We start from the raw sequence: 24218 nt of genomic DNA, 5'->3' as shown, positions 1-24218 counted from the left end.
TGTGTATAGCAGCTCTATAACTGCCCTAAGCCAGAAACAACAGTAAATTCCCACAACCGATAAATAGATAAACAAATAAGATGCAGCCCTACAGTGGAATCAAAAGGAATGAGCTATGGACACACAACACAGATGAATCTCAAAGCCAGATTCAAAAGTCTCCATACTGCAGGATTCCAGTTATGGGACATTCTGGAGAAGGCCAAGCTGTACCGACAAAGGAGGGATCAGTGGTTGCCAAGGGCTGGGATTGGGGGCAGGGACTGACTGGGAAGGAGCACCAGGGAATTATCTGGGGAGCTGGAATGTTCCGTCTTGTTCTGAGAGTTAGTTACAGGGTATAAACATGTGTAAAAATTCATTAAACTTCACATATTTGAGATCTGTCCATTTCCCTCGATGTAAATTATACCTCAATAGAAAACTAAAAACAAAAAAATTTTTTAACCACCACTCCCATTGCCGGCCGCCTGCGGGGCTGGGTGGGCGCTGGCCCCTAGGGCGCCGCAGTCGGGGGCCCGCGAGGTGCGGGGGGGCGGGCGCGGCGCCCCGGCACCGGCTCCGGCTCCGCACGGGAGCGCTGCCTAGTCCCGCCCGGGTCGGGACGTGCGGCAACCAAAGCAGCGCGGGCCTCCGCGGTCCTGCGTCCCGCCAACCCAGGCTGGGAAAGGCCGGAAGCGGAGCGCAGGGTGAGCGGGGCCCATTGTCCGCTTGTCCGCTCCGCCCCGCCCGGTATTGTCCCGGGGGTGGGACCCTCCCCGGGCCTGGGCGGGGCTGGGGTCCCTGGGTCGCGGGGCGGAGCCTCCCACGGCCCACACCGCCCCTCCTCGTTTGCAAGGGGGAGGCCAGGGCTGGGGACTGAGCCCAGCGTCCCCCGCCGTGCCCCTTGCTCCGCACTGTGTAGAGCGACTGCGCTCCTGGTTCCGGCCAGCACGCTGTCCCCAGTGGTCAGGGTCACTTGAGCCATCACCCCTCATTTCCCCCTTGGGGCTTTGAGCCCCTCTGAAACCACAGACGCCTCTGGGTGGGGGTGGGGGACATTTCCTTGCCGATGGTCACGTGGGCACAATACTGGGGAATCGAGGAGGGGGAGAACATTCCTGCCCTTGCCAGAGCCCCCGCTTTGTACCAGGCGCTGGGGACACACCGGGAAACCAGATAGGGTCCCGTCCGCAGGGGCCGCCATTCCAGTGGGGGCAGAGAGGCAGAGAGCAACAAGTAGACGACAAATAAGTGACTGCACAGTTGCACAAACGGGGAGACCAGTGAAGGAGGGCTCAGGTAGTTGGGTGGTCGCCGAAGGCTCTTGGGCAGGTGATATGCGGGCAGAAAGCACGGGAGGAAAAGGCAGCCCCGGGGGATGTCGGGGCAGAGGGACCGCGTGGACAGAGGCCCGGGGACGAGAATGTGCTGCGTGGGTGCGAGGCCGGGGGCGGGGGGGGAGGCGCGTGGCGGGCGTGAGTGAAGTCATAGAGCGGCCTCGTGGGAGCCCAGACTTGAGGCGAGAGGCCGCATCTGAGTCAAATCCAGGGAGAAGACGGTGGGGTTCGGGCCAGCAGCTTGTAGAGAACAAAGAAGTCAGGAAAACTTCGGTTCTAGCCATGATCGGCGACTTGCCCTCTTCGGGCCTCAGTTTCCCTAGTCGTAGAAAGCATCCGGGTTGGAAGCTCTGAGATTCCTACTCTCAATCCAAGATTAACGCGACCTCACCTTGGTTGCACAAGAAATGCGCCTGCAGAGGTTCGCAGACGCGGACAGACCTACGAAAGGAAAATCAAACCGGCACAACCAGAGACGCCGTGGGCGGGAGGGGCTGATCTGCGGGGTGGCTGGGCAAAGGGACGTCGGGAGCCGCTGCCCGAGGCGGGTAGTTTAAAGGTTTCCGACACGGAGGGTGCACTCCCCGAAGAAGCCACCAGGCGACGCCAGAGACCGGGTTTGCGGCGCCAGAGTTTGTTTTCAAATCGTTTCAAAGTTACAGAAAAATTGTGAGAATAATACAGAGAACTCTTGGACCCCTTTCTTAACTCAGATTCAAGTTTTAGCATTCTGACCCCCTCTTTGCATATTCAAGTCCCCCTCCAAGCATCGGGAGAGTAAATTGCAGACGTGATGCCCCTTGAACCCTAAATCCTTCAGTGTGTATTTCCTAAGAACAAGGATATCCTATTACACAACCACAGCAGAGTTTTCAAGATCAGGCGATTTAATCGTGATTCAATACTGTTATTTACGCTACAAAATATTATTCAAATATTGCCGGTTGTCCCAACGAGGTCTTTTATAGCATTCACCCACCCCCAGCCTCCATTCCAAATCTAGGATCCACTCCAGGATCACATTTAGCTGTTCATTTTTATTTTAAATGCAATTTATTCACTAGGCTTTCCCGGGCTGAAGTAATTGTAAAAGATGGATGTAAAGAGTTCCAGCTTCACCCTTCTAAACCGCATGAACCTGGGTAGGTCACACTGAGGTCTTCTCCACTGAAAGGTACCAGGTTCTGAGCAAGGGGTGTGGGAGAGGCTGAAAGGGGCAAAGAATGCACTTACATTCTGAGATGGAATCTTTCTTTCATTCTTCCTGGTCTGACCCACTTCCCCAGGTCCTTGGCCAAGGGGTCCATTACAGTCATTCACCACAGTCTTCAAATGGGGCACTGACTCCCTGAGAAAGCAGCTTCTTGCTTTGGGAAAGAAAGACAAATGCTCCCAACTGGCAAGGCCAGTTGGAAGTCCTGCTCTGGGACTGGAGAGGAAAAAGCGCTTAGAGTACTGGGAGACAAATCCTTTGGCCAGTCGAGTAGTTTCTATTTTTTGCTTGCAACAAAATTGCAGGAGGGCCCAATCCTTTTGTCAGCCAATAGAGAGTAAACATAGCGTCTTTAACATATATTATGATAAATGGAAACATACACAAATAGTATAAGGAACTCTCATTTACCTATCACCAAGTTGCAACAAAAAATAATTCTTGATGATGGATTACTATTGATTTTGAGCATAAAACTCAAAGGGAGTTAAAATAATTGAGTAACATTGCTCCAATACTCCTTCCTTTCGTTTCTGTTCCTTATTTATGTGACAAGATTTCTGAGTGCTTATACCTGTAAAAATGAGAATGAGGAAGAAATGAAGCTGTAGAAATAAGCTTCATATTTATCCATGGGTACACACAATGGGGGAAATCCAATCAACTCATAAAAAAATGAAATATATAGTAACATTTTGTTTAATCAGTATCTATCAATATTTGTAATATTTATAGTTTTGATCAATCACATACTAATATTTGTAATCATACCTTTCCAGAATAACATTTTAAAAACACTTAGTGACTTACGATCACAGAAGATTTTAAAATTTTAAAGCCAGTTTACATCCATAGTTTTTGGTACAGAGAAGATGGTGTGATCAATAAGAGATTTTCAGGCATAAGAATATAGTACATTAGGCTAAAACTTTGTGGGGAGAGGAACTGAATACAATTTTCAGAGATAAAAAAGTGAGGTGAAACCTCATTAATAAAGAAGAGCTTGTTTGCGTGCTGTTTACATGGGTGATGATGGGGACGCAATCACTATGCTCTTTAGCTTCACTGGATGCGTCACAGAGTGACGAAACAGTTCAACCTTACAGTGTCAATATTTAAAATATCCTGGAAAGTACATCCTTTGCACCCATTTAAGCTTTTTTTAAAATTTCAATAAATTTATTTATTTATTTTTGGGTGTATTTGGTCTTCATTGTTGTAAGCGGGCTTTCTCTAGTTGTGGCGAGCACAGGCTACTCTTCGTTGTGCACGGGCTTCTCATTGCGGTGGCTTCTCTTGTTGAGGAGCATGGGCTCTAGGCGCGTGGGCTTCAGTAGTTGCAGCGCGTGGGCTCCGTAATTGTGGCACAGGGGCTTAGTTGCTCCGCAGCATGTGACATCTTCCCAGACCAGGGCTCGAACCCGTGTCCCCTGCATTGGCAGGTGGATTCTTAACCACTACGCTACTAGGGAAGTCCTCCCCATTTAAGCCTTAATATTGTAGATGTCAACTGTAGAATGTGTGAGAGGGCACAGTGTTTCCAAATTCTTTCGGGGGGGCCACTAGCTAAACAGTTTGCAGTTCTCCAATGGGTGGATCCAGGGAGCTGGGTCTGAAGTGTGAGAACCCACCACACGCCGGCCTCCCTCCAGACTCAAGTTCCTCTGTGTACTTGTCCTGTAGCTGGGAGATTTCTATCTCAATCACTGATTGTTTCACACTTGAAACCACTGAGAGTCTGAGGTCCCCCAGGAGAGAAACTGGCCCCTCCCCTGCTCCCCTCACAGTCCAGCGGGGCTGACAGTCATGTAAACGCTCAACCACCACTCACTGTGTAGCTGTCATAGAGCCCAACTCAGCTGGCACTGGACTAGAGACAGAGAAGGAAGCGAATGTTTGGGGGATGTGGGGAGAAGGGCTGGTCAAGGAAGACTTCTGAGAAGGGGGGCTTTTTGAAGGAAGAAGAGAAATTCCCTAAGCAGACAGAGGGAGGGCAGGGCAGTGAGAACAGCACGTGTGAAGGTATGGCAGTGACTGTAAGCATGGGAATGACAGCATTTTGTCAGGTGTGGCGAAGGGTGTACAAGGGAGCCTGGCTTCTGATAACAGCAAGGCTGGTTGACGTTCACTGAGCATTTACTGCCTGTCAGGTGCTGTTCTGGGTACCTGACAACAGTTAACTCACGACACCCTCCTAACAACCTCCTGAGACTGGTGCCCTTGTTACCTCTATTCCTCAGTGGAGTTAAGGAGGTGGGGACAGCTGGAAGGATTTGCCTGAGGTCACAGGCGGCTGACTTGGGCAGAGACCTTCCCCAGAGGCGTGCTGCCCTTCCTGCCTGACCAGAGAGCCTTTGCAGGACGAACCGGGCCCTGAGTGAGCCCTGCCATTCTGTCCATGGGCTGGGCTCCCAGGAGCCGCGGGGCGGGCCTGCAGCACCTGCGGGCCCTCAGCCTCCTCTCTCACTGCCCAGGGTGCCGAAGGCAGACGGGCAGGGCGGAGGCTCTTTTACGAGACCTCCGCTCCCTGTCTCCCCTCTCTCACCCACCCACGTCACTGAAAGTCAAGGCATCCCCTTGCTGTCAGCTCCACCATTTTCTACCCGGCTTCCCTCGGGCAAGACACCAACCTTGCTGGCCTCATCAGCAAAATACCATTCGTATGACACTGGGCCATATGAAATGGCTGTTTTTATAGCTCAAAATATAGTTGACTATTGGAAATTTCACACAGTTCCACCTACTAGCATCCAGTAGGATCAAACAAGACACCCATACAACAACTAAGCATGGCTCTTGGGATGCACAAGCACTTGACATAAAGTCAGAGGTGTGTCCACGCAGGCAGGAGCCCTGGCAGAGCTCCTCACAGGTATGAATGATGCAGAAGTGAATAAGAAGTGGTTTGTGGCTTAAGAAGCTTGTGGGAGACATGAGACTAGGCATATTACAGAATGTGGCCTGAATTACATTGGGCCCCCAAAGCGTGACTAGTTAGAGGCACACGGGCATGTCTTACACGACCGAACCATGGCGAGGTCTGTAGGGCCAGCGTTGGCAGCTGGGCCAGGGCCCGGGGCGCTGGGGTGTGCCCTACCTCACCTCTCTTTGCCTGCCTGGGGTCTCTCCCTGCCAACAGCTCTCACGAACGTCACACTTACCTGCTCCTATGACCCAAGAACTAGGACTAACCCTCTTTCTGGTCCCAAGCTCGACAGTACCAGGCTATGAGAATACGGCTCCTCCCATGCAGACAGCTTGGCTGAAGTGTGGGGAGGTGTGGTCCTGGAAGGGAGGGTATTGGCAGACAGTCCCTTATGAGTCCACCGTCATGTGTGTCTCCTGGCTGCAAGTGACAAAACCCAACTCAAACTACCTTAGCCATAAAGGAAACTTGCTGGCTCACAACACTGGGAGGTTCAAGAGATGAAGCTGTCTTCAAGCATGGCTGCATCCAGGAGTCAAACTGGTTCATCAAGAACCTGTTTCTCTTGTCCATGTCTTGGCTTTGCCTCCCTCCCTCTTGACCTCATACTTGGGTAGGCTGTGCTCCTGGCAGCTCTGGAGACAAAGGGTCCTTGTAGGTAGCAAAAGAAGAGTCTCTCTTTCCCAACTCAGCCAGCAAGAGCCTCAGGACCAAGTGTGACTGGCCTGACTTGAATTACTTGTCCAGCTCTCGAGCCAGGATCATGGGATTAGTTCACCTGAATGATGGGGAGCGAGCATGGGGGAGGGTGTTTCGTGAAAAAGAGCTCAGTTACCACGGGAAGCGATGTCGTGTGGCAAAACCACATATAAACCAAAGAAGTCATAGTGAGGTAGGTGCTGTAACAGAGAGGCTCGCAAAACCGGGGTCACCTGAATATATGTGGGGAAGTCAGGGCGGGCTTCACAGGGGAGAGGCTGCCTACGTCCTCAAAAGGTTACACACAGAATGACCACGCGACCCAGCAAGTTCACTCGTAGGTGTACACCTCAAAAGAAATGAAAACGGGTACTCGGACAAGTACATGGACACCTATGTTCACAGCAGAATTATTCATAGTACCCAAAAGGTGGAAACAACCCAAATAGCCATCAACTGAGAAGGGATAAACAAAATGTGGTCTGCCCCTACAAAAGCATATTATTCAGCTTTGGAAAGGAATGAAGTCATGATCCATGCTACAACATGGATGAACATTGAAAACATTATGCTGAGTGAAAGAAGCCGGACAAAAGGTCACATTTTGGATGATTACATTTATATGAAACACCCAGAAGAGGCAAATTCATAGAGACAGAGCCCAGGATGGTGGTGGGAGTGTGTGGAAGGGGGAAATGGGGAGCGCCCGCTTATCAGGTATGGGGTTTCCTTTCGGGGTGATGAAGCTGTTTACACTAGATAGAGGCAGTGGTTATACAATATTGTAAATCTACCAAATGCCACTGAGTTGTTCACTTTAAAATGGTTAATTTTATGTTATGTGAATTTCACCTTAATAAAAAAAAAATGACCAGGAAAAAAACCCCAAAAAGGACAAATAATGTATGCTACCTGGCATTTGTTCCAAATGAATCCAGTTTGAGGGGAGAGGAGGGCAAGTTGGTAACTGTTGATTGGGGTTTATTACCCTATGCATTTATGGCCTATGTTTGAAAAATTCCTTAATAAAGAGTAAAATAAAAGAGTAAGAGGGCTTCCCTGGTGGCATAGTGGTTAAGAATCTGCCTGCCAATGCAGGGGACATGGGTTCGAGCCCTGGCCCAGGAAGATCCCACATGCCACGGAGCAACTAAGCCCGTGAGCCACAACTACTGAGCCCACGTTTTACAACTATTGAAGCCCGCACACCTAGAGCTCGTGCTCTGCAACAAGAGAAACCACTGCGATGAGAAGCCCGCACACTGCAACGAAGAGTAGCTCTCGCTCGCCGCAACTAGAGATAGCCCGTGTGCAGGAACGAAGACCCAAAGCAGCCAAAAAAACAAAAACAAAAACAAAAAAGAGTAAGAGCTTGCCAGGCAGATAAATAGGGCGGGGGGGGGGGGGTGTCACTGCAAGAAGAGGGAAGAGCACATGCAAAGGAGCAGAGAAGTGAAGCAGTACAAGGCAGGAAGGGAGGAGCGGGGGACGCGTGCATGAGGACTTGGGCTGAGTCTAAGGTCACATGACTAGTGGGAGGCCAGGCTTCCTTTCTTCCTTCGTCCCTTCCTTCCCTCTCTCTCTCCTTCCTCTCTCTCTCTCTCTTTTTTTTTTTTAATAAAATCTTGGTTTTAAGCAGAAATAGTCTCAAAGCTGCTAGATCAGCAGTCACAAAGTCCAAGCACATATCTTACTTATTGTGGGGACTCAATTCAGAATCCAGTTAACCTTACTTTGGATATAATTCTGACGAGTTGGGTTATATGGAATCCCAGCCCACAGTAGATGAAAAGCAGTTTTTAGTGGGGAAATGAAAGGCTTTTAGGTAAGGCAAGCACGGTGGCAATAATGAAATGTGACAGCCACAGCCTGGGTTGGGAAGATATGGATAGGAAAGCTTATGAAAGGAGATATTAGCATAAAAACACATAAAATGCAAATCAAGACCATGAGATACCACTTCACACCCATAGGATGGGTATAATTAAGACGTCAGATGATGACAAGTGCCGGTGAAGATGTGCAGACAGCTGGTAGGAATGTAAGATGCGTCAGCCACTTTGGAAACAGTCTGGTAGTTTCTCAAAAGGTTAAACATAGTTACTGTATGACCCAGCAATTCCACTCCCAGGTATATACCCAAGAGAAATGAGACAAAGGTCCATTCAAAAACTTGTACATGAATGTTCACAGCAACACTATTCATAATAGCTATAAAATGGAAACAACCCAAACATCCAACAACTGATGAATGGATAAAAATGTACACCCATACAATGCAATATTATTTAGCAGTAAAAAAGAATGAGGTACTGAAACATGCTACCACATAGATGAACGCTGATAACATCCTAAGTGAAAAAAGCCAGTCACAAAGGACCACGTATCGTGTGATTCCATTTACATAAAACGTCCAGAATCGGCAAACCTACAGATAGAAAGTAGATTAGTGGTTTCTTAGGGCTGAGAGAATAGGAGAGTGACAGTTAATGGGTGGAGGGTTCCATTTTTAGGTGATGAAAAAGGTCTGGAATTAGTGATGCTGGATGCACAACTGTCAATAAACAAAAACCACTGAATAGAACACTTTAAACAACTGAATTGAATGGTATCTCATTAAAGCTGGTACTTTCAAAAAAGAGTAAGTACAGTAGTCTGGGTTGTTTTAGTGTAGGGGCAAACAGCATAACGTTCCAATTATCCAAGTCAGTGTCTCTGGGCTGGCAACCTGGTCATGACGATTAAATGAATTTCAGCAGGAACTGTTTCATTTATGTTCTGGAAGATACCTAATGAAAACACGTAAGAGAGAACAAAATGCTTCCAGTGCATAAAGAAGTGTGATTGAGGGTCTCTGAGTCCAAATCCTGACTTTGCCATCTACTAGTGAAACGACTTGCCCATGGGATAAAACCCAAACACCTATCTGAGTTTGTTTCCATCTGCAACATGGAAATTACACCACCTCCTCTTCAGAGCAACTGTAAGAATTAGCAGTAAAACAAGTGGCACTGTGCCTGGCACAGACTAGGGATTCAATATGTAGCAATTTTAAAATTCCACTTTTCAAAGAGCACCCATTATGTGCGAGGCACCATTCCAGGCACTGAGGACACAGCCATGAACACAACAACGTCCTTACCTGTGGTTAAGAAGTCACCAGTAAAATCTATTGTTAGCCCCTCAGCCCAGTGTATGTGCATCCATTAGCCAGCTTTTGTTCTCTATGGCTGGGATCCTCTCTTCTATTGTTTCTATGGTCAGAGTATCCTTGACACATACTGATTACTTTTTGGTTTTCCAAACCAACTCAGGAGCCAGAGCTAGCTACAGACAGCCCAAACTCTGGCTACTGAGTCCTTCATCAGGTAAGAATGAGAGACACGATATAGTCTGAAGAGATTCAGATGAGTGAGACAGCTCCCTGCCCTCAAGGAATTCTCAGTCTATTAATAACAATAATTGAGACCATTTGTGGAGCTGGGTGAGGCACTGCACAATTATTTCATTTAATCCTCACAACCGCTCTCTAAGGTATAGTGGTTATTATAATTTATTTTCATCATGGTTTGCTGTACATTTTAATAGAGTCTCAATAACTACTGAAATGAAGTCTTCTAAAAGAATATTCCTTTGGACTGTTTAAGCAGTCATTAAGACAGAAGCCTGAATAAATTTGAAAGCACTCTTGTTGTAGAATTTAACGATTCTAATGCCAGAAGTGACATACATTTATATGTATGGAGTGAACTCTGAGCTTCCTATACCCTCACTATACCCTCACCTCCCAGATCAAATAAAAAGTTTAAGCTGCTTCCATTATAGGATCAAAAGGCAAAAGATCAAATACCTTGGACAGCATTTCTCAACCAGCCAAGTGACTTGGATGACATGAAAAGGAGGCTACTGGTTCCTTCCAGAAGGGCTATAATTGTCTTTAAACACAGGATGGGTCACTACACCACTCAACACCTTCCTGCAGCCACAGGATAAACCTTCGGCATGGCATTCAGAATTTTTCGCAACTATTTTTTTTTTTTTTCTTGCGGTACGCGGGCCTCTCACTGCTGTGGCCTCTCCCGTTGCGGAGCACAGGCTCCGGACGCACAGGCTCAGCGGCCATGGCTCACGGGCCCAGCCGCTCCACGGCATGTGGGATCCTCCCGGACCGGGGCACGAACCCGTGTCCCCTGCATCAGCAGGCGGACTCTCAACCACCGCGCCACCAGGGAAGCCCTTTCGCAACTATTTTTAACTTTGTCCCTGATTCACATGTTCTTCCAGGCACCCTCTCAGCCAACTGAGGCTCTGATCCATTGCTTGACCCACTCACCTCGGCCTTTGTCACCTCCGTGGTTTTGCCAATACCTGTTCCTTCAACTTGGAAGGCCCTCCTCACTCATCTTCACTCACCATAAACCCTCCTCCATCCAGCTTTTCCCAACTGCCCGGTCAGAACTGCTCCCTCCTCTTCGCTCCCACACATGGCTTCCAGCTCTATTACAACACAGGTTCCTCTCCCCTTGACTGAGCACATCTCCACAGCCTGGTCTGGTACACAGAGTGGCTCTCAAATGCTGTAGGATGAATGAAGGGCTGAACCGAACAGGTGGTACCAGCTGCTGCAAGCCCACCGCCCCACGTCCTGTCTGGCACTGGGATGGCCATCTGACCACAACGCCTAGAAATCCAGGGTGGCAAGAAAGCCCAACGGGTGGCCCAAACTTGGTCCAGAGCTCTTTCAAAGGCAATCCTAAAGCAAAAGATGTTCTATTACAGTCTGGCATGAGTAACACTGTCATCTCTTTTCCACCTCTCAAGGGACCTGTTATTTTCTTTTTAAAAAGTGTTGATTTTTTAAAGATACACAAATACATTTCTATTAAGAGATTCATACTTTATAGGAGTCAAGCATGAAAGTCCTATTTCACCACCATTCCTCCCACTCCCTTTCCCAGAAGTAATTACTGGGGACAGTTTAATGTGGTTTCATTTCTGTATACTTACATACATATATTTATGCAAACAAACTATTTTGAACACACATAGACAATATACTATTTCACCACTTTTCTTTTTTCCATTTAACACACTGATTTACACATGAGGCCGAACAGTTTCTACTGGATGCTTATTGGTGATTCATTTCTTTTTCTGTGAATCTTTTGCCTATTTTCTACTTAGCTGACGGTTTTCTCGGTTTATATTAACTCTTTGTGGACACCCATCTTTTGTTACGTACATTGCACAGACCTGTTTTCCATCACATTCATTTACCATTTCTTAACAGTATAACTTTGGGCAAGCTACTTAAGTTTCATTTCCTCAGCTAGGCAATGAGGATGACAAGGCCTGTGTAAGACCCTGGGGAGAATTAAGTGAGAATTGCATTACAAGTACCAAACATTAAGCCCAGCATTCAGTAAGTGCTCAATAAATGTCAGCTACTCTTCATTACCTAGATTTGGGGTCACAAGTTGGCTAGGAGTTTAGTTTAGCTCACGGAGTTTTAAAACACTACAGTTGCACACTTCAGGTGAGGCCGACATTTTCTAGTTGGTCACACACCCATCCCCTGCCTCTCCAGTCTGTTGTCTACACCGCAGCTTCTCAGATTTATGTATCCAGCCTTCCACTCTCCAAAGTCTTTAACGGATGAAAATAAATCAGGCTTTCAAATTATCAGCTGCGTTGAGGGCTGTTCTGGGTGCCCACTGTGCACTGTGAAACTCTAGGACGTGTCGTTCACAGTGTAGTTTTCTTACGGCCCCTTGGGATTGGCCGGCTTACAACCTGCACATCTGTACATGGCAGCCTGGTCCATATTTCAAGAAGTTTAGGGCATTCTCACAGCGAGTTTAAAAGTTTTCACAAGCGGCATCTCTTATTTTCACATCATCCACAAGGTAGGATCAAGATGGGTGTGATATCTCTAGTTTATAGATGGCGTAGGAGGCACAGAACTAGTAAGCCAGAAGTGTGGCCTAAACATCTCGACATTCAGATTGGGGGTGTGAAGGACCAAGTCATGAGGACCCTGTTTGGTACCCTGTCAAAGGCAAGATTAGGGACTTCCCTGGCGGTCCAGTGGTTGAGACTCTGCGCTTCCACTGCAGGGGCCGCGGGTTCAATCCCTGGTCAGGGAACTAAGATCTTGCATGCCGCAGCGTGGCCAAAAAAAAAAAAGAAAATTACAAAAAGGTAAGATTAGAGCTTCTCGATTTCCAGAGACCTCCCAGAGATCATCAAAGAAAAGCCATAATAGAAACTACTACATCTATACCAAAACCACAGTTGGAGTTAGGCTAGAAGATAACCCCTTTCATGAATGTAGAACTTCAAACCTCAAATGTTTTATAAAGTAAGTTTTCACTCCCATCATAACATTGGTTTATTAACAAAGCCTTGTAACAATGGACAGGGATTATCATACCCATTGTGGGCATCAGATGCTGAATTTGGGGGGTACTGCCTCTCAAGAACTCCCTCCCAAGAACTCCCTCCAAAGCACTAAAAGGCAGTCCTACCGACCAGCCTAAAGGAACTGTGGCAAAATGCCAGTCTGAAGTGAAGTGTATACAATCCAGGGAGACGGTGACAGCTACCCAGCTATCAGCTATTGGTTACAGTTTTAAGATACTGGCTAAACACACACACACACACACACACACACACACAAACACACACGCTCACTCACTCACTCACATACTCACAAAGTTTCTAATGCAGAAACTAGTGGAAAGTTTTCAGACTGACAAACTTGTCACCGGAACTGAATATGCAAAAATAAAGAGCAAAACAAACCCGAGTCCAACCACCTCGTTAATAGCTGAGGTCTTTATTTCAATTTGTATGTACAGTAAAAGTGCTGCTGAGAATCTGCAGCAACCAGACAAAACAAAAATGTAATTCTCTCTCAACAATTAGCAGCTTAAGATCTATCAACTACAGTGTTAATGTTCACACGTTCACAAGTGTCATTTCTGTACTTTTCAATTCGTGCAAGTGAGTTTTTATTCTTACACACTTTGATAAAACACACTTACAGTCTAGTAGTCAATCCTACTGAGGGCATCACCCAGCATACACGACACACAGACAGAAATGTTAACTCTTAGAGCCACGTTCAAAATCCCCAGCTTCACGTGGGGGTGGGAACCATAATTTTACCTGTGTCAGTTTTTTGATAATATTTGGTTTTGTTTTGGATGCACATTTTCTGAGGTTGAAAGGCAGCTCCTCACTGGAGCTCACTTGGAATTCAGCATTTCATCTGACTGTACCTCAAAGGAATATGAAATCAGAAACAAAACCAAATACAGCAAAGACCACATGAAAATTATGCTCATTGTTACGACATGGCTAGCAAGGAAGGCTTGATCTGAGTTTTTCTTCGTATCAGATTTTTACCTCAATTGGGTGGAGGGGGTACAGGGGAGAGAGAAAACCCCACCCAGTCAGGCAAGTGTAAAATTTAACCTACTTTTGCTTCTTAAGGAGCCAGTGGAATAGAAAGCCTTCCTTGCTAGGATGCACTGAATATCTTTCCAAAGAACTGAAATTGGAGCAGACAGAAGTGCTGTTCAACTATCATAAAAAAAGGTAAATGTTAGTCACTCTACAACCTGAACAGAGTCACCCAGGCTACCATAGTCAGCCTCGCACACCAGCACTAACCAGTAATCCAGGAATGCTTCATTTCAAATGGAATGCTTGTAGTCTTTAAAAGAGAAGAAGCATTAGAGTGACAAGTTTCCATCCACAGAACTGTTAAACCATTAGAGCGAGGTTATAGAAGAGCTTTGAATAGATAAGAGAACCCAGGAACAGCCACAATGCAAAGAAGCTCAAAGGCAACAGGTATAGGCAGCACAAAGTGGAAGGAAGGCAAGAAAATAGGTGCACGGTTACAAACAGCATTAAATGCAGACAACTGTTGGGCCTGGTGAATAATCAAGGGACAAGAGATCTAGAAAGCCATTACCGTGCCTGACCTAGCCTGGAGGTCCTTCCGAGGACATTTTGAGAATGGAGGATGGACAGTCAGCACGGGCCTGTTTGGCTGGGAGCTCAGGGGGCTTTCCAGAGGTGAAAACCTTCCTTTGACAGAAACTGTCCCAAGGCAAATGGGAACAATTTCAATCCATCTAGCCAGTGACTTCCAGTGTCCACAATACTTCGTAGTCTCTACACAGTTCACGGGACTCAGAAGTTCTGTCTTAGAAAAACTGGAGGATTGTGGCTAGAGCATCTTTCCAATAACTTTGTGGGACTGTCTTTCCCTCACTAAAGCACAAAATTAGGAAAAACTGTGCTAGTTCGACAAGGTCATGGTGTCCTTTGGCACTTCTGCCTAAAGTCACTGCAATACCTTTAGGCAAAGTTAACATTGTAAATACATAGGCTTGAGAACAATTTGTTTTTGGCCTGAACATAAATTGGTTCCAATTATTTTTTAAAAGAAAAATCACCCCTGTGGTGCCTGCTCTGGGCACTGATTTTGAGAGGTCAACAGAGCTAACAGATGTACTACAATCATTGGGGGATGGAGTGAAGATTGGGGTACCTGAGTTAAAATATGAAAATGATTATGGAAACAACATGCTGTTTCTGAGAAGGCCAGCCTGCCAAGGCACAGGAGGCTGGAGCTGTCATGTAAGCCATCCTCTCAGACAGACAGGCAGTGTTAACCCAGTTCCAGAAGAATTTCCTGGTGTAGGGGAGATGGGCAGGGCATGCTTTGCTACTCTGTTCAGGGCAAAGTATGTGCCCGTTGCTCATCACCTGGTTGCACAGAACAGAGGCCAAGAGGCAACAGCATTTGTGATTCAATACTATGAATACGAAAAGGTTGGCCAAGCTTTCTAGATAGGCTCTAAAAGCCCAAGTTCCGCCAGGATGGTAGAACTGGTTATAGGATGGCGAAGAAGGCTCAGTCCATTTTTCTAAACTGTCTATAAAGGTCCACTGAGCATAGTTATGTTAACAAGTCAGTTCAGATGAAGAGGACGCTGACAACATTTTACACGCCAAACGTGAGTCCTTCTAACCTGACATTTGCTTTTCTGCTCTTTAGGGAGAAATCACCTTCAGTTGATTCTCTTGGGCAGACAGAATAAAGCTTCGAAATTAAAGATGCTGGGCCCAAAATGCAGACAGAAGATTCCACATCACTTTGGTTTCAGTAATTAGGGGGTGTTAAAAAATGAACTAAGAAAACACAAGGAATTATTTATGACTCTCATAGTACAGTCTCAATTTTTCCTACAGATAATCCCAGCCCAAAGTCACTGGGTAAACATATTGTTGGGGCAAAAAAAATCTCTACCCTATCATGCTGGCTTGTGGAAACAGCCTCCCCCTCTCCCTGCGCACCCCTTTCCTCTCCAACCAAGCCAAGCCCATAAAGTGGTGGTGTGGGGTGGCAGGACACCAAAAAGCAGTAGCAGCAGCCAGAGGATGGAGTTTAAGCTGGGTCTCAAAACAAGGGTGTCAGAGGGTGGCATTTACAGCAAGTGTTCCTTTACTCAAATTGTTTCAAGACAAGAGGGAGCAGCACACTTAAATATCCACACATTTCTTCATTTAAAAACATCACTTCTTTATTTCAAAGGAAAAAATAAAAGACCCTCCCAACCCTTTCCAAAAAAACCCAATAATAATAATAACAATAATAAAAAATCCTATTAGAAACCATAAGGAAGCACTGAGAGTTTGAGTATTACATTCTTCAAGTATGCTGTTCAGATTTTTTGTTTTTTAAATTGGTGACTATACACATATTTAAAAAAACCTTAAAAGTGCGGCCATGGGATTTGCTTAAAGTTAAGTATTTAGAGGGGTACTTCAAAATACTGTAGTAGGACTGTGCAGTGATCCTTTGGGGCATGATGCTCTCACTTGTGTATCCTAGCAAAGGTTAAGGGACCAGGTTGAAAAGTGATCATACTTCCAGGGTTACCATGAGTGGCCAACTTGGGTGAGAAAGCCAGGGAGATCCATGTGTTCTTCCACGGACAAGGAAAATCCACCCTGAATCCAGAAATTCAGACATGGAATGTGGTAGGACTTCACAGTAAAGTTAGTCTGGGAGGGGGAGAGGTGGTGAGCCCAGACAAGGCAGGGTGTTAGGTTTAACTGGTTTCCCTAATCAGGTTTTCGCATCTTTTTAGTGGATTTTAGTGCAGTCCTTCAAGCCACAATTTAGAATGCCCTTCAGTGTGCTCCAGATTGTTGGTTCATGTTAAAGGACTGTTTAAGATCTGCATCCCAAGGAAAATCATGCTACATAAAAATGATCCAAGATTTTTGCCCAAAAAACTTCTTGGATAAAATCTAAAAAATACTATTGCAATTGCGTCTTTTGAAGAAAAAAACATTATTCTAAATGTAAACAGATTCACTCAACTCTTTTGTTGTTGTAGAAAACTTCAGAGTAGGTAAGTTGCTGTCTAATTCTTCGCCGCATGCACTCGCCAGAGGGTAGGGGAGCACTGCCTTCTTGTGCCAGCATCATCTGGAGGAGGAAAAGAACCGTTCCACGTAGCTGAAGAGGGCATCCCAGTGCTTCCAGAGAAAGGCAATGAAAACCACAAGGAATAAAGTGCTGAACGTCCTGTTGCGAGTCTTCATGAGGGGAACCACGCAGTTGGCTACCGTGGAGACAAAGACCAGAAGGACTGCCATGACCGCCAGGAGGATATTGATGAGTTTGCCCAGAAGGTTCCGGGCAGTGGCATTCTCCAGCCCTTCCAGCTGTACCACCTGCTGCTGCTGCTGCTGCAACTCCATCTTGGAGATGCGGGTCTGGCACGCCTCCAGGGCCTCCTGTGGGCCAGACAGGGAAGAGTTAAGCTTTCTGCTCACAAGTACTCTGAATAGCTGACATGCCCCTTGGGCAGGCCAGATGCATCTTGAGCCACGCCAATGATTTAAAATATGCTAGAGTCTTGAATGTGAGAGGCCAAATGCATAACTCACAATTCAAGTAACTATTATACACCTAAACTGCCTTCCATCGCATTCCTGTGGGACAGCTCACAGGAAGCAGTTGCCACAATTAGATTTGGTCTTGAATATTTTAATAACAAGATCTCAAATATATGATTTTGTTTCTCTTTTCTTCCATTTAAAAATTATTAAGTTGCACAGGACACACATAATTGTTCAACATAAAAACATTTCAAATAGGACACAAAGGCAGTCTCTCTTGGTATTTTCCTCAGTTCCAGTCCCTGCCCTTGACATAACTCTGTCAATTTGGTGTGTGTTCATCCTTTCACCCGTGTTTAAGTCTATACACATATGTCCCTAGGGATATGCGTGGAATTATTTAAAAATTGTCTGCCTTAATGAAAATAGTACCATACCCTAGGACTGATCCACAGCTTGCTTTTTTCACTTGACAGCGGGTCCTGGAGATCTCTCTGTGTCAACGCGTAGAGGCCCACCTAGTTCTTTTTAACGGCTACCTAGCATTTATAGCTTGGATATGTCACAGTTTATTCAGCCAGTTCCCTACTGGAGAGACATAGGTTATTTCCAACTTTCCCACTATAACAATGGAGAGGTGAACATTCTTTGGACATCCCTGTACACACTACCTGGTGTTTTTCAAGTTAAATAACTCCCTGACATCAGGGGAAAGGGCTCCCTGCTCTGTCTTCTTAAGAAGAGTTGATCTCTGTGAAGAGGACAGAAACTATGCCCAAACACTTGACCAAACATTTCAGGTGATCTGCTCCTCTCAAGGCCATAATCTTGACCCATGAGTTTATATAAAATTTACCATAACACTCAGAGGACAGAACCTATTTCCTTAGCAATGGTCAGATACCCTCCAAAGCTCAGCAGTGGTGGGAGCCCTGGGTTTTTCTGATCTTGGTTTCAGTGGGCCCTGGTTTCCTGGGATTTGAGGTGAAGGCTAGGCAACTTCAGACTGAAGCTAAGCTAGAGAATGGACATACAACAGATACATTCCAGCCCAGAATGACCTTGGGGGAAAAAACTAAAACGTAAGCAGAATTCCAGGGCATGGAGAAGATGGCATCTGGGCAAATGATCTAGACATTCCCTTGATTCTTTGTAATAAAAGTTTCCCGGACCAGTTCCCTTCTCTAAGACTAGTTTATTTCAAGATGCTTTCATATGAAACCACCAACTGTTTTCTTAGAAATATCTCCCAAATGGGATGAGTAAAAGTTAAATATCGTATTTTCCCAGAGATTAAACTAGAGGAGTATTAGCCTTAAACATTATTGCCTCATGTGTTATTCTTGTAAACTGCCTGGCAATGCACCTGTAAAAGGTTTGGATTTGGCAGCTAGCACAAAAGCCCCCTTTACCATAGAAGAAGATAGGTAAGATGGCCCTGAGACGTGTCACAGCAGCTCCTGAAGCAGCAACGAACAGACGTAACACATGTGCTTTTCCACGTACTGAGACAACTGTGATCCTAAGAAACATTTCCTAAGAACGCAAGCAAGCATACCACCTCCAAATGGCATACACTTTTGAGAAATGCACCTCATCTGAAGAGCAGGCGTATTACAGTTGGTATAAGCTTCTCAATATTCTACCCTCTCCATCCTTTTTTCCCCTAAACATTTTTTTTATTGTGGTAAAATAAAATACACGTAAAATTTACCACTTTAATCATCTTAAAGTGTTTAATTCAGAAGCATTTAGTAAATTCACAGTGTTATGCAACCATCACTACTATTAAATTCCAGAACATTTTCATCATCCCCAAAATAAACCCCTACCTTTTACCTATCACTCCCTTCCCCCTTCCCTTAGTTTCTGGCAACCACTAACCTACTTTCTCTCTCCACAGATTTGCTTATTCTAGACATTTCTTATAAATGGAATCACACACTATGTGGCCTTTTGTGACTGGCTTCTTTCACTGAGCATAATGTTTCAAGGTGGATCCATATTGTAGCATGTATCAGTACTTCATTCCTTTTTTTCTTTTTTTATTGTGGTAAAATACGTATAACACAAAATTTACCATCTTAACTATTTTTAAGTGTACAGTTCAGTGGTATTAAACATTTATAATGTTGTGCAACCGTCACCACCATTTATCTCCATAGCTCTTTCATCTTATAAAATTGAAACTCTGGACCCATTAAACAATAACCCACCCCCCATCCCCCTAATGCCTTAGCCCCTGGAAACCAACATTCTACTTTCTGTTAGCCTTTTGCTTTTACACCTGATCCTTCATGCTAACCTGAATGTCCCGAGCCCGTTCATAGGACTGATATGCAATTTTCTCTTCCATGCTGGCCAATTCCTGCTTCAAGTTCAAGATTTCATTCTGGTGGAGCTCTGTTAGGTCATTTAGTTGTTCTTCTAATCGTTCACATCTAAGAAGGGGGAAAAGTTAAATTTTTTATGCATTCTGTATTTTTCTTGGTATTATTCACATCCAATCCCCAAAATCCATTCTGCAAAGGAAGAAAATAAAAGCACAAAGAAATTAAGTGAGTGGCCTGAGGTAACAGGGCATGCTAGTGGGTACAGCTCTTAGTGCCTGGAATGGACAGCTTGTCACAAGGCCATATCATAGCAGCAACATGGCTCTTCCACATCTCTCAACACACGGTATTTGTAGTCAGGCAAGCAGCCCTGATTAGCTTTAAGCATACCCATTATAAACGAGGCAGTTCTTATTCTGCTCTGAGCAGTACATGGGAGAGGCAAAAACTACAGCAACATTAAGCAGGTCTTATCAGAAGATAAACAGCACATAAATGGAAACTGACCTTCTGGCAATCACCAGTAGCTTATTCCAACACCCGGCAGGTCACTCACCTGTATGTTCATTATTCAGAGCCCATCATCACTATAGCCAAGCACAGTGTCTGTGACAGTGTCAACAGATATTTACTGAGAGCCTTCTGTGTGCCCGGTATGTTCAAAGTGCTGCGGACACTGTGGTAATAAGCAAGACAGAACGCCTGCCCTCAGTTTACGTTCTGCAGTCGGGGTGGAAGGCAAGAAAACCAAGATGACCGCAGGCATGGATAAGTAAACCAGGAAAGATGAGTATGGGCATATGGCAGAGCGCCCAGCGGCTGACGAAGCTGGAATGGTCAGGGAAGGCCTCTCCCCCATTCAATGCTCTAAACAATGAGAGCTGAAACCTGAGTGATGACATGAATAAGCCCCGTGAAGCTGTGAGGGGAAGAGTATCTTAAAGCAGAAGGAATTGCAAGTGTAAAGGTCTCAAGATGGGAATTAGCTTGGCAGGTTTTAGGGACAAGAAGTAGGGACAGTGTGGCTGCAGGTGAGTAAAAAACTGTGAGAATGCAGGGAGATAAGGTTACTCAGGAGGAAGGATCATTTTGTTCATCTTGCACCTCTAGCATTTAGGACTACATATGAAAAGGTTTATTCTACATAAAGATGGGACCTGGGCAGGGCATCTAAGGACCAGTAGGATTGGGACAGTTTTAAAGGACGAGATCAGAGATTCCGGGTGGAAAAAGAACACAGGTAAAGGACAGGAGGTGGAAATGTATAGGCTAACTGGAACAGTAGACCTAAGTTGGAGAAAAAAAAGGAAATCTGCCCGTAAAAGGTAGGTAGGGGAGTGGAGATTCTGGAATAGACAGTACAAGGGCCCAAAGTACACTGCTGGGCCTGGGTGGAGTGCGGTGTGGTGACATGATGAACACGGTGTTTTAAGAAACTGGGTTGTCTGCTAGTGGTGAAGCTTGGGGTGGAGTTCAAGGAACCAAAAAAGGAGCTAAGTAGGTAGAAGAAAGGTTGACGACTACACACTAAGAAGCCTAGAAAGGGAAGAATAAAAACAGGTCTAGCTTAGGGCTACTAGAATGGAAGCGTCTCAGTCAGACAGAGGGCTCATCCAAACAGGAGAATATATACAGTTGGGGTTCCACATCCTGCAGGTTCCACCAACCTCGGAATGAAAATATTTAGAAAAAAAAAATTCCACCAAGTTCCAAAATGCAAAACTTGAGTCTGCTGTGCGCCAGCAAATATTTACATAGCATTTCCATTGTATTAGGTATTATATGTACTCTAGAGGTGATTTAAAGTATGTGGGAGGACGTGTATAGGTTATATAAGGGACTTGAGCATCTGTAGATTTTGGTATCCATGGGGGTGGAGTAGGGGGAATGTGTGTCCCGGAACCAATGCCCCGCAGATGCTACCGCTGAGTGCTGCCCAGGCAAGCACATACCTAACACTAGCATGTGAGTCTCAGCAGACTTCGTATTAAAAAAATAAAAATGTCAGAACAAACTCAAACATTTAAAACTACCCTCCCTTTTCCTCTTGTTTTTAACCACATGTATAGTACACAAACTTTTAAGGAATACATGCAAGTTCTCTGTTCAAGGTAATTTTTATGTGGTGGCATCACCAACATTCTCCCTTCTAATAATTGTATAATGAATAATTATATTCATTTATATCCTAAACTCCATTCCTTCTCTATGAAACAAGGATTTAAAAAAAAGGTGCAGCTGACCCTTTTTACTATGTTACTGAATCCTATTTAGTTCTCCTGTGTCCTTGATAAGAATCTTTGTGCTGCTTTCTTTCCCACTGAAACTGTCACTAAAGTGACTGAACAATTGATCAGAAAGGTTTCCACTTTTTGTCCGTAACTAGGGCGGATTCTCTGTGACTCTGCCTTTTTTTTTTCACTTTATCTGTGACCCTGGGCATGCTCAGAAACAGATGCCACCTCTGGAGTTGATTTTCCACCAAATTTTAAGTTCAACAAATGCCACAAGATTATGTTAATATATTGTCTTTTTGTGATTGTCCTATTAAGCTCATCGTTTGTGGTGTTTTCAGTGTTCGATGATTTCGTTATTCTTTCTCCTCACCACAGAGGGGCTAGACACTTTTTAAAAGTGGTGTTCCATTGTGTCAGTCCCTTGGGATTTAAGGGAAGGGCTGGGCCTGGCAGCAAAGAACTGTCCTAAGCTAAGGATTGATGTGGGGTGGCAGGGAGGGGAGCCTGGTGGTAGTGGCAACCAGCCTGCATGCTGATGAAAGCAGACCCAGATGACATCTTTGGCATGTGTTCCATAGGCTACCACCTCAACCCCTTAGCCCACAAATTGTATAGTCTTTCAGGCCTTTCAGGAATGTTGGAGAATCTTATTTGATATTAAACATGGCTCACAAATACCATTAGAACAAATTAAAAAGTAATAGCAGCAGCTACCATTTATTCAGTGCCTACTATGTAAATTAACTTCCACAACCCCAAGAAGGGAGTAGGTATTATCTTCACTTTACAGATGAGGAAGCTGTAGCTCAGAGAGGTAAAGAGACTTGCCCAAGGGCACACAGAAATTAAGCAGGGGAGCAAAGATTTGGATCCAGGTTGGTTTGACTTTAAAGCCAAAGTTCTTAACCTCTGTGCTATGATGCCACTTTGAAACAATTCAAGAAGCCCAGATAAACTAATTCCCTTCATCAGTAAGAAATGTGAGTCAGGTCTAAAGCTGATCCAAATCACATAGCCACAAAGGGGCCTGGACAGTACTACACTGATGCGATGGTTTGAAGCTTTATGTCAAGGTGGAGTCAATGGGAGGAGGAGTGTAAAAAAAAGATTATGGACCTAAAATAAGAAAGAAGATAATAACAAGTGTCGGTGAGGACGTGGAGATTTCGAACCCTGGTATACTGCTGGTGCAACTGTTCTGGAAAACAAATTTGGCAGCTCCTCAAAGAGTTAAACATAGAGTTACCATATGCTTCAGAAATCCCACTCCAGGTATACACCAAAGAGAAATGAAGACTTATTTCCACTCAAAATTTGTACACAAATGTTCATAGGAGCATTATTTATAATGGCCCCAAAGTGGAAACAACTATCAACTGGCGAGTGGATATATAAAGTGTGGTCTATTCATACAATGCAGCATCACTTGGAAAGAAAAAGAAACGAAGTAATGACACATGCTACAATATGGATGAGCCTTGAAAATACTATGTTAAGTGAAGCATGCCAGTAAGAAAGACCTGAAAAATGTATGATTCCATGTATACGAAATATTCAAAATAGGCAAATCTATAGAGACAGAAAGATTAATGGTTGCCAGGGGCTGGGGCAGGACTGAGAAGATTGGAGACTGATGAAAATGTCCTAAATAGATTATGGTGATGGTTGCATATATCTATGAATATACTAAAACAACTGACTTGCGTATCTCAATAAAGCTGTTAAGAAAAATTATGGATGCCTGTAGTTTACTTTGAAATGCATCAAAAAATACAACAGCTAAAGGATGGACAGATGGAAAGATATACAATAAGACAATATTGTAAAATGTAGAATCTAAGAGGTGGGTGTATGGATGTTCACTGTACAATTTTTTTCAAGTCTGCAGTGTGTTTGAAAATTTTATAATAAACATTGGGAAAAAATGATTATAGGTGTTATAGCCAGGAGCACTTGGGTTTGATTCCTGGTTCTACCTCTCAAAGTTGCATAGCAAGTTCCTTCATCTATAAACTGAGGGTAATAATTTCTACCTTGTATATGCATTTGAGTACACAGGAGGTGTTAAAAAATGTCTCTCTCCTTTCCATCTTCACAGTCTACTAAGAACATACTGGCCCTTTCGAAAATGTTTCTACTGCATAATGAAGAAGGCATCGCGTGAGTACGTGCTCCCTGAAAGGAATTCATGGGCAATTTGAAAACCTTTTCAACTAACCAAATATTTCCTGTGGTGACTGACTCATGGCCTTAGTCTCATCTTAGGCTCATCGGCAGTCCACGTCACTGTGCTAACTACAAAATAAATCCAATATCTCACACCCTGTTTTACATGTCTCTAAGATGATCACTATTTCACATACCTCCCCCTTCCCCTTTAGAGTTGTTAAAATCAGTAGGTTACAAAGAGAAATACACCACAAACAGTTAAAGTATTGTTTGAAAGATAAAAATAAGTTCCCTGACTATAAAGAATCTTAAATTCTAGGGATGAGAAAAAGCCTACTTAAATCTCTTGCCATCAAGGAACTATTTCTACAACATCCCTGACAAGCAATC

The 24218-nt window shown here is 44.8% G+C and overlaps 1 protein-coding gene across 7 annotated transcripts in view; it reads right to left on the bottom strand.

Moving 5' to 3' along the window:
- Nucleotides 1–12967: 12967 nt before the first annotated feature.
- Nucleotides 12968–24218, bottom strand: part of TMCC1 (transmembrane and coiled-coil domain family 1) — a 220758-nt gene continuing 209507 nt past the window's right edge. For 4 of the 7 annotated variants that reach the window (XM_082847639.1, XM_082847643.1, XM_082847644.1 and 1 more), the window contains 2 exons: nucleotides 19395–19530; nucleotides 12968–16984 (listed from right to left, as the gene is read on the bottom strand). In XM_082847639.1, the coding sequence (XP_082703765.1) occupies nucleotides 16670–16984; nucleotides 19395–19530 (451 nt within the window). In that variant the 3' untranslated portion in view covers nucleotides 12968–16669. The other 3 variants (XM_082847640.1, XM_082847642.1, XM_082847641.1) reach the window with 3 other exon arrangements.

This window comes from Leucopleurus acutus (genome assembly GCF_964270905.1).
Source record: "Leucopleurus acutus genome assembly, chromosome: 10".
Taxonomy (NCBI): Eukaryota; Metazoa; Chordata; class Mammalia; order Artiodactyla; family Delphinidae; genus Leucopleurus; species Leucopleurus acutus.
Note: the sequence above shows the minus strand (reverse complement) of the source record. Positions and strands in the feature narration are given on the sequence as shown.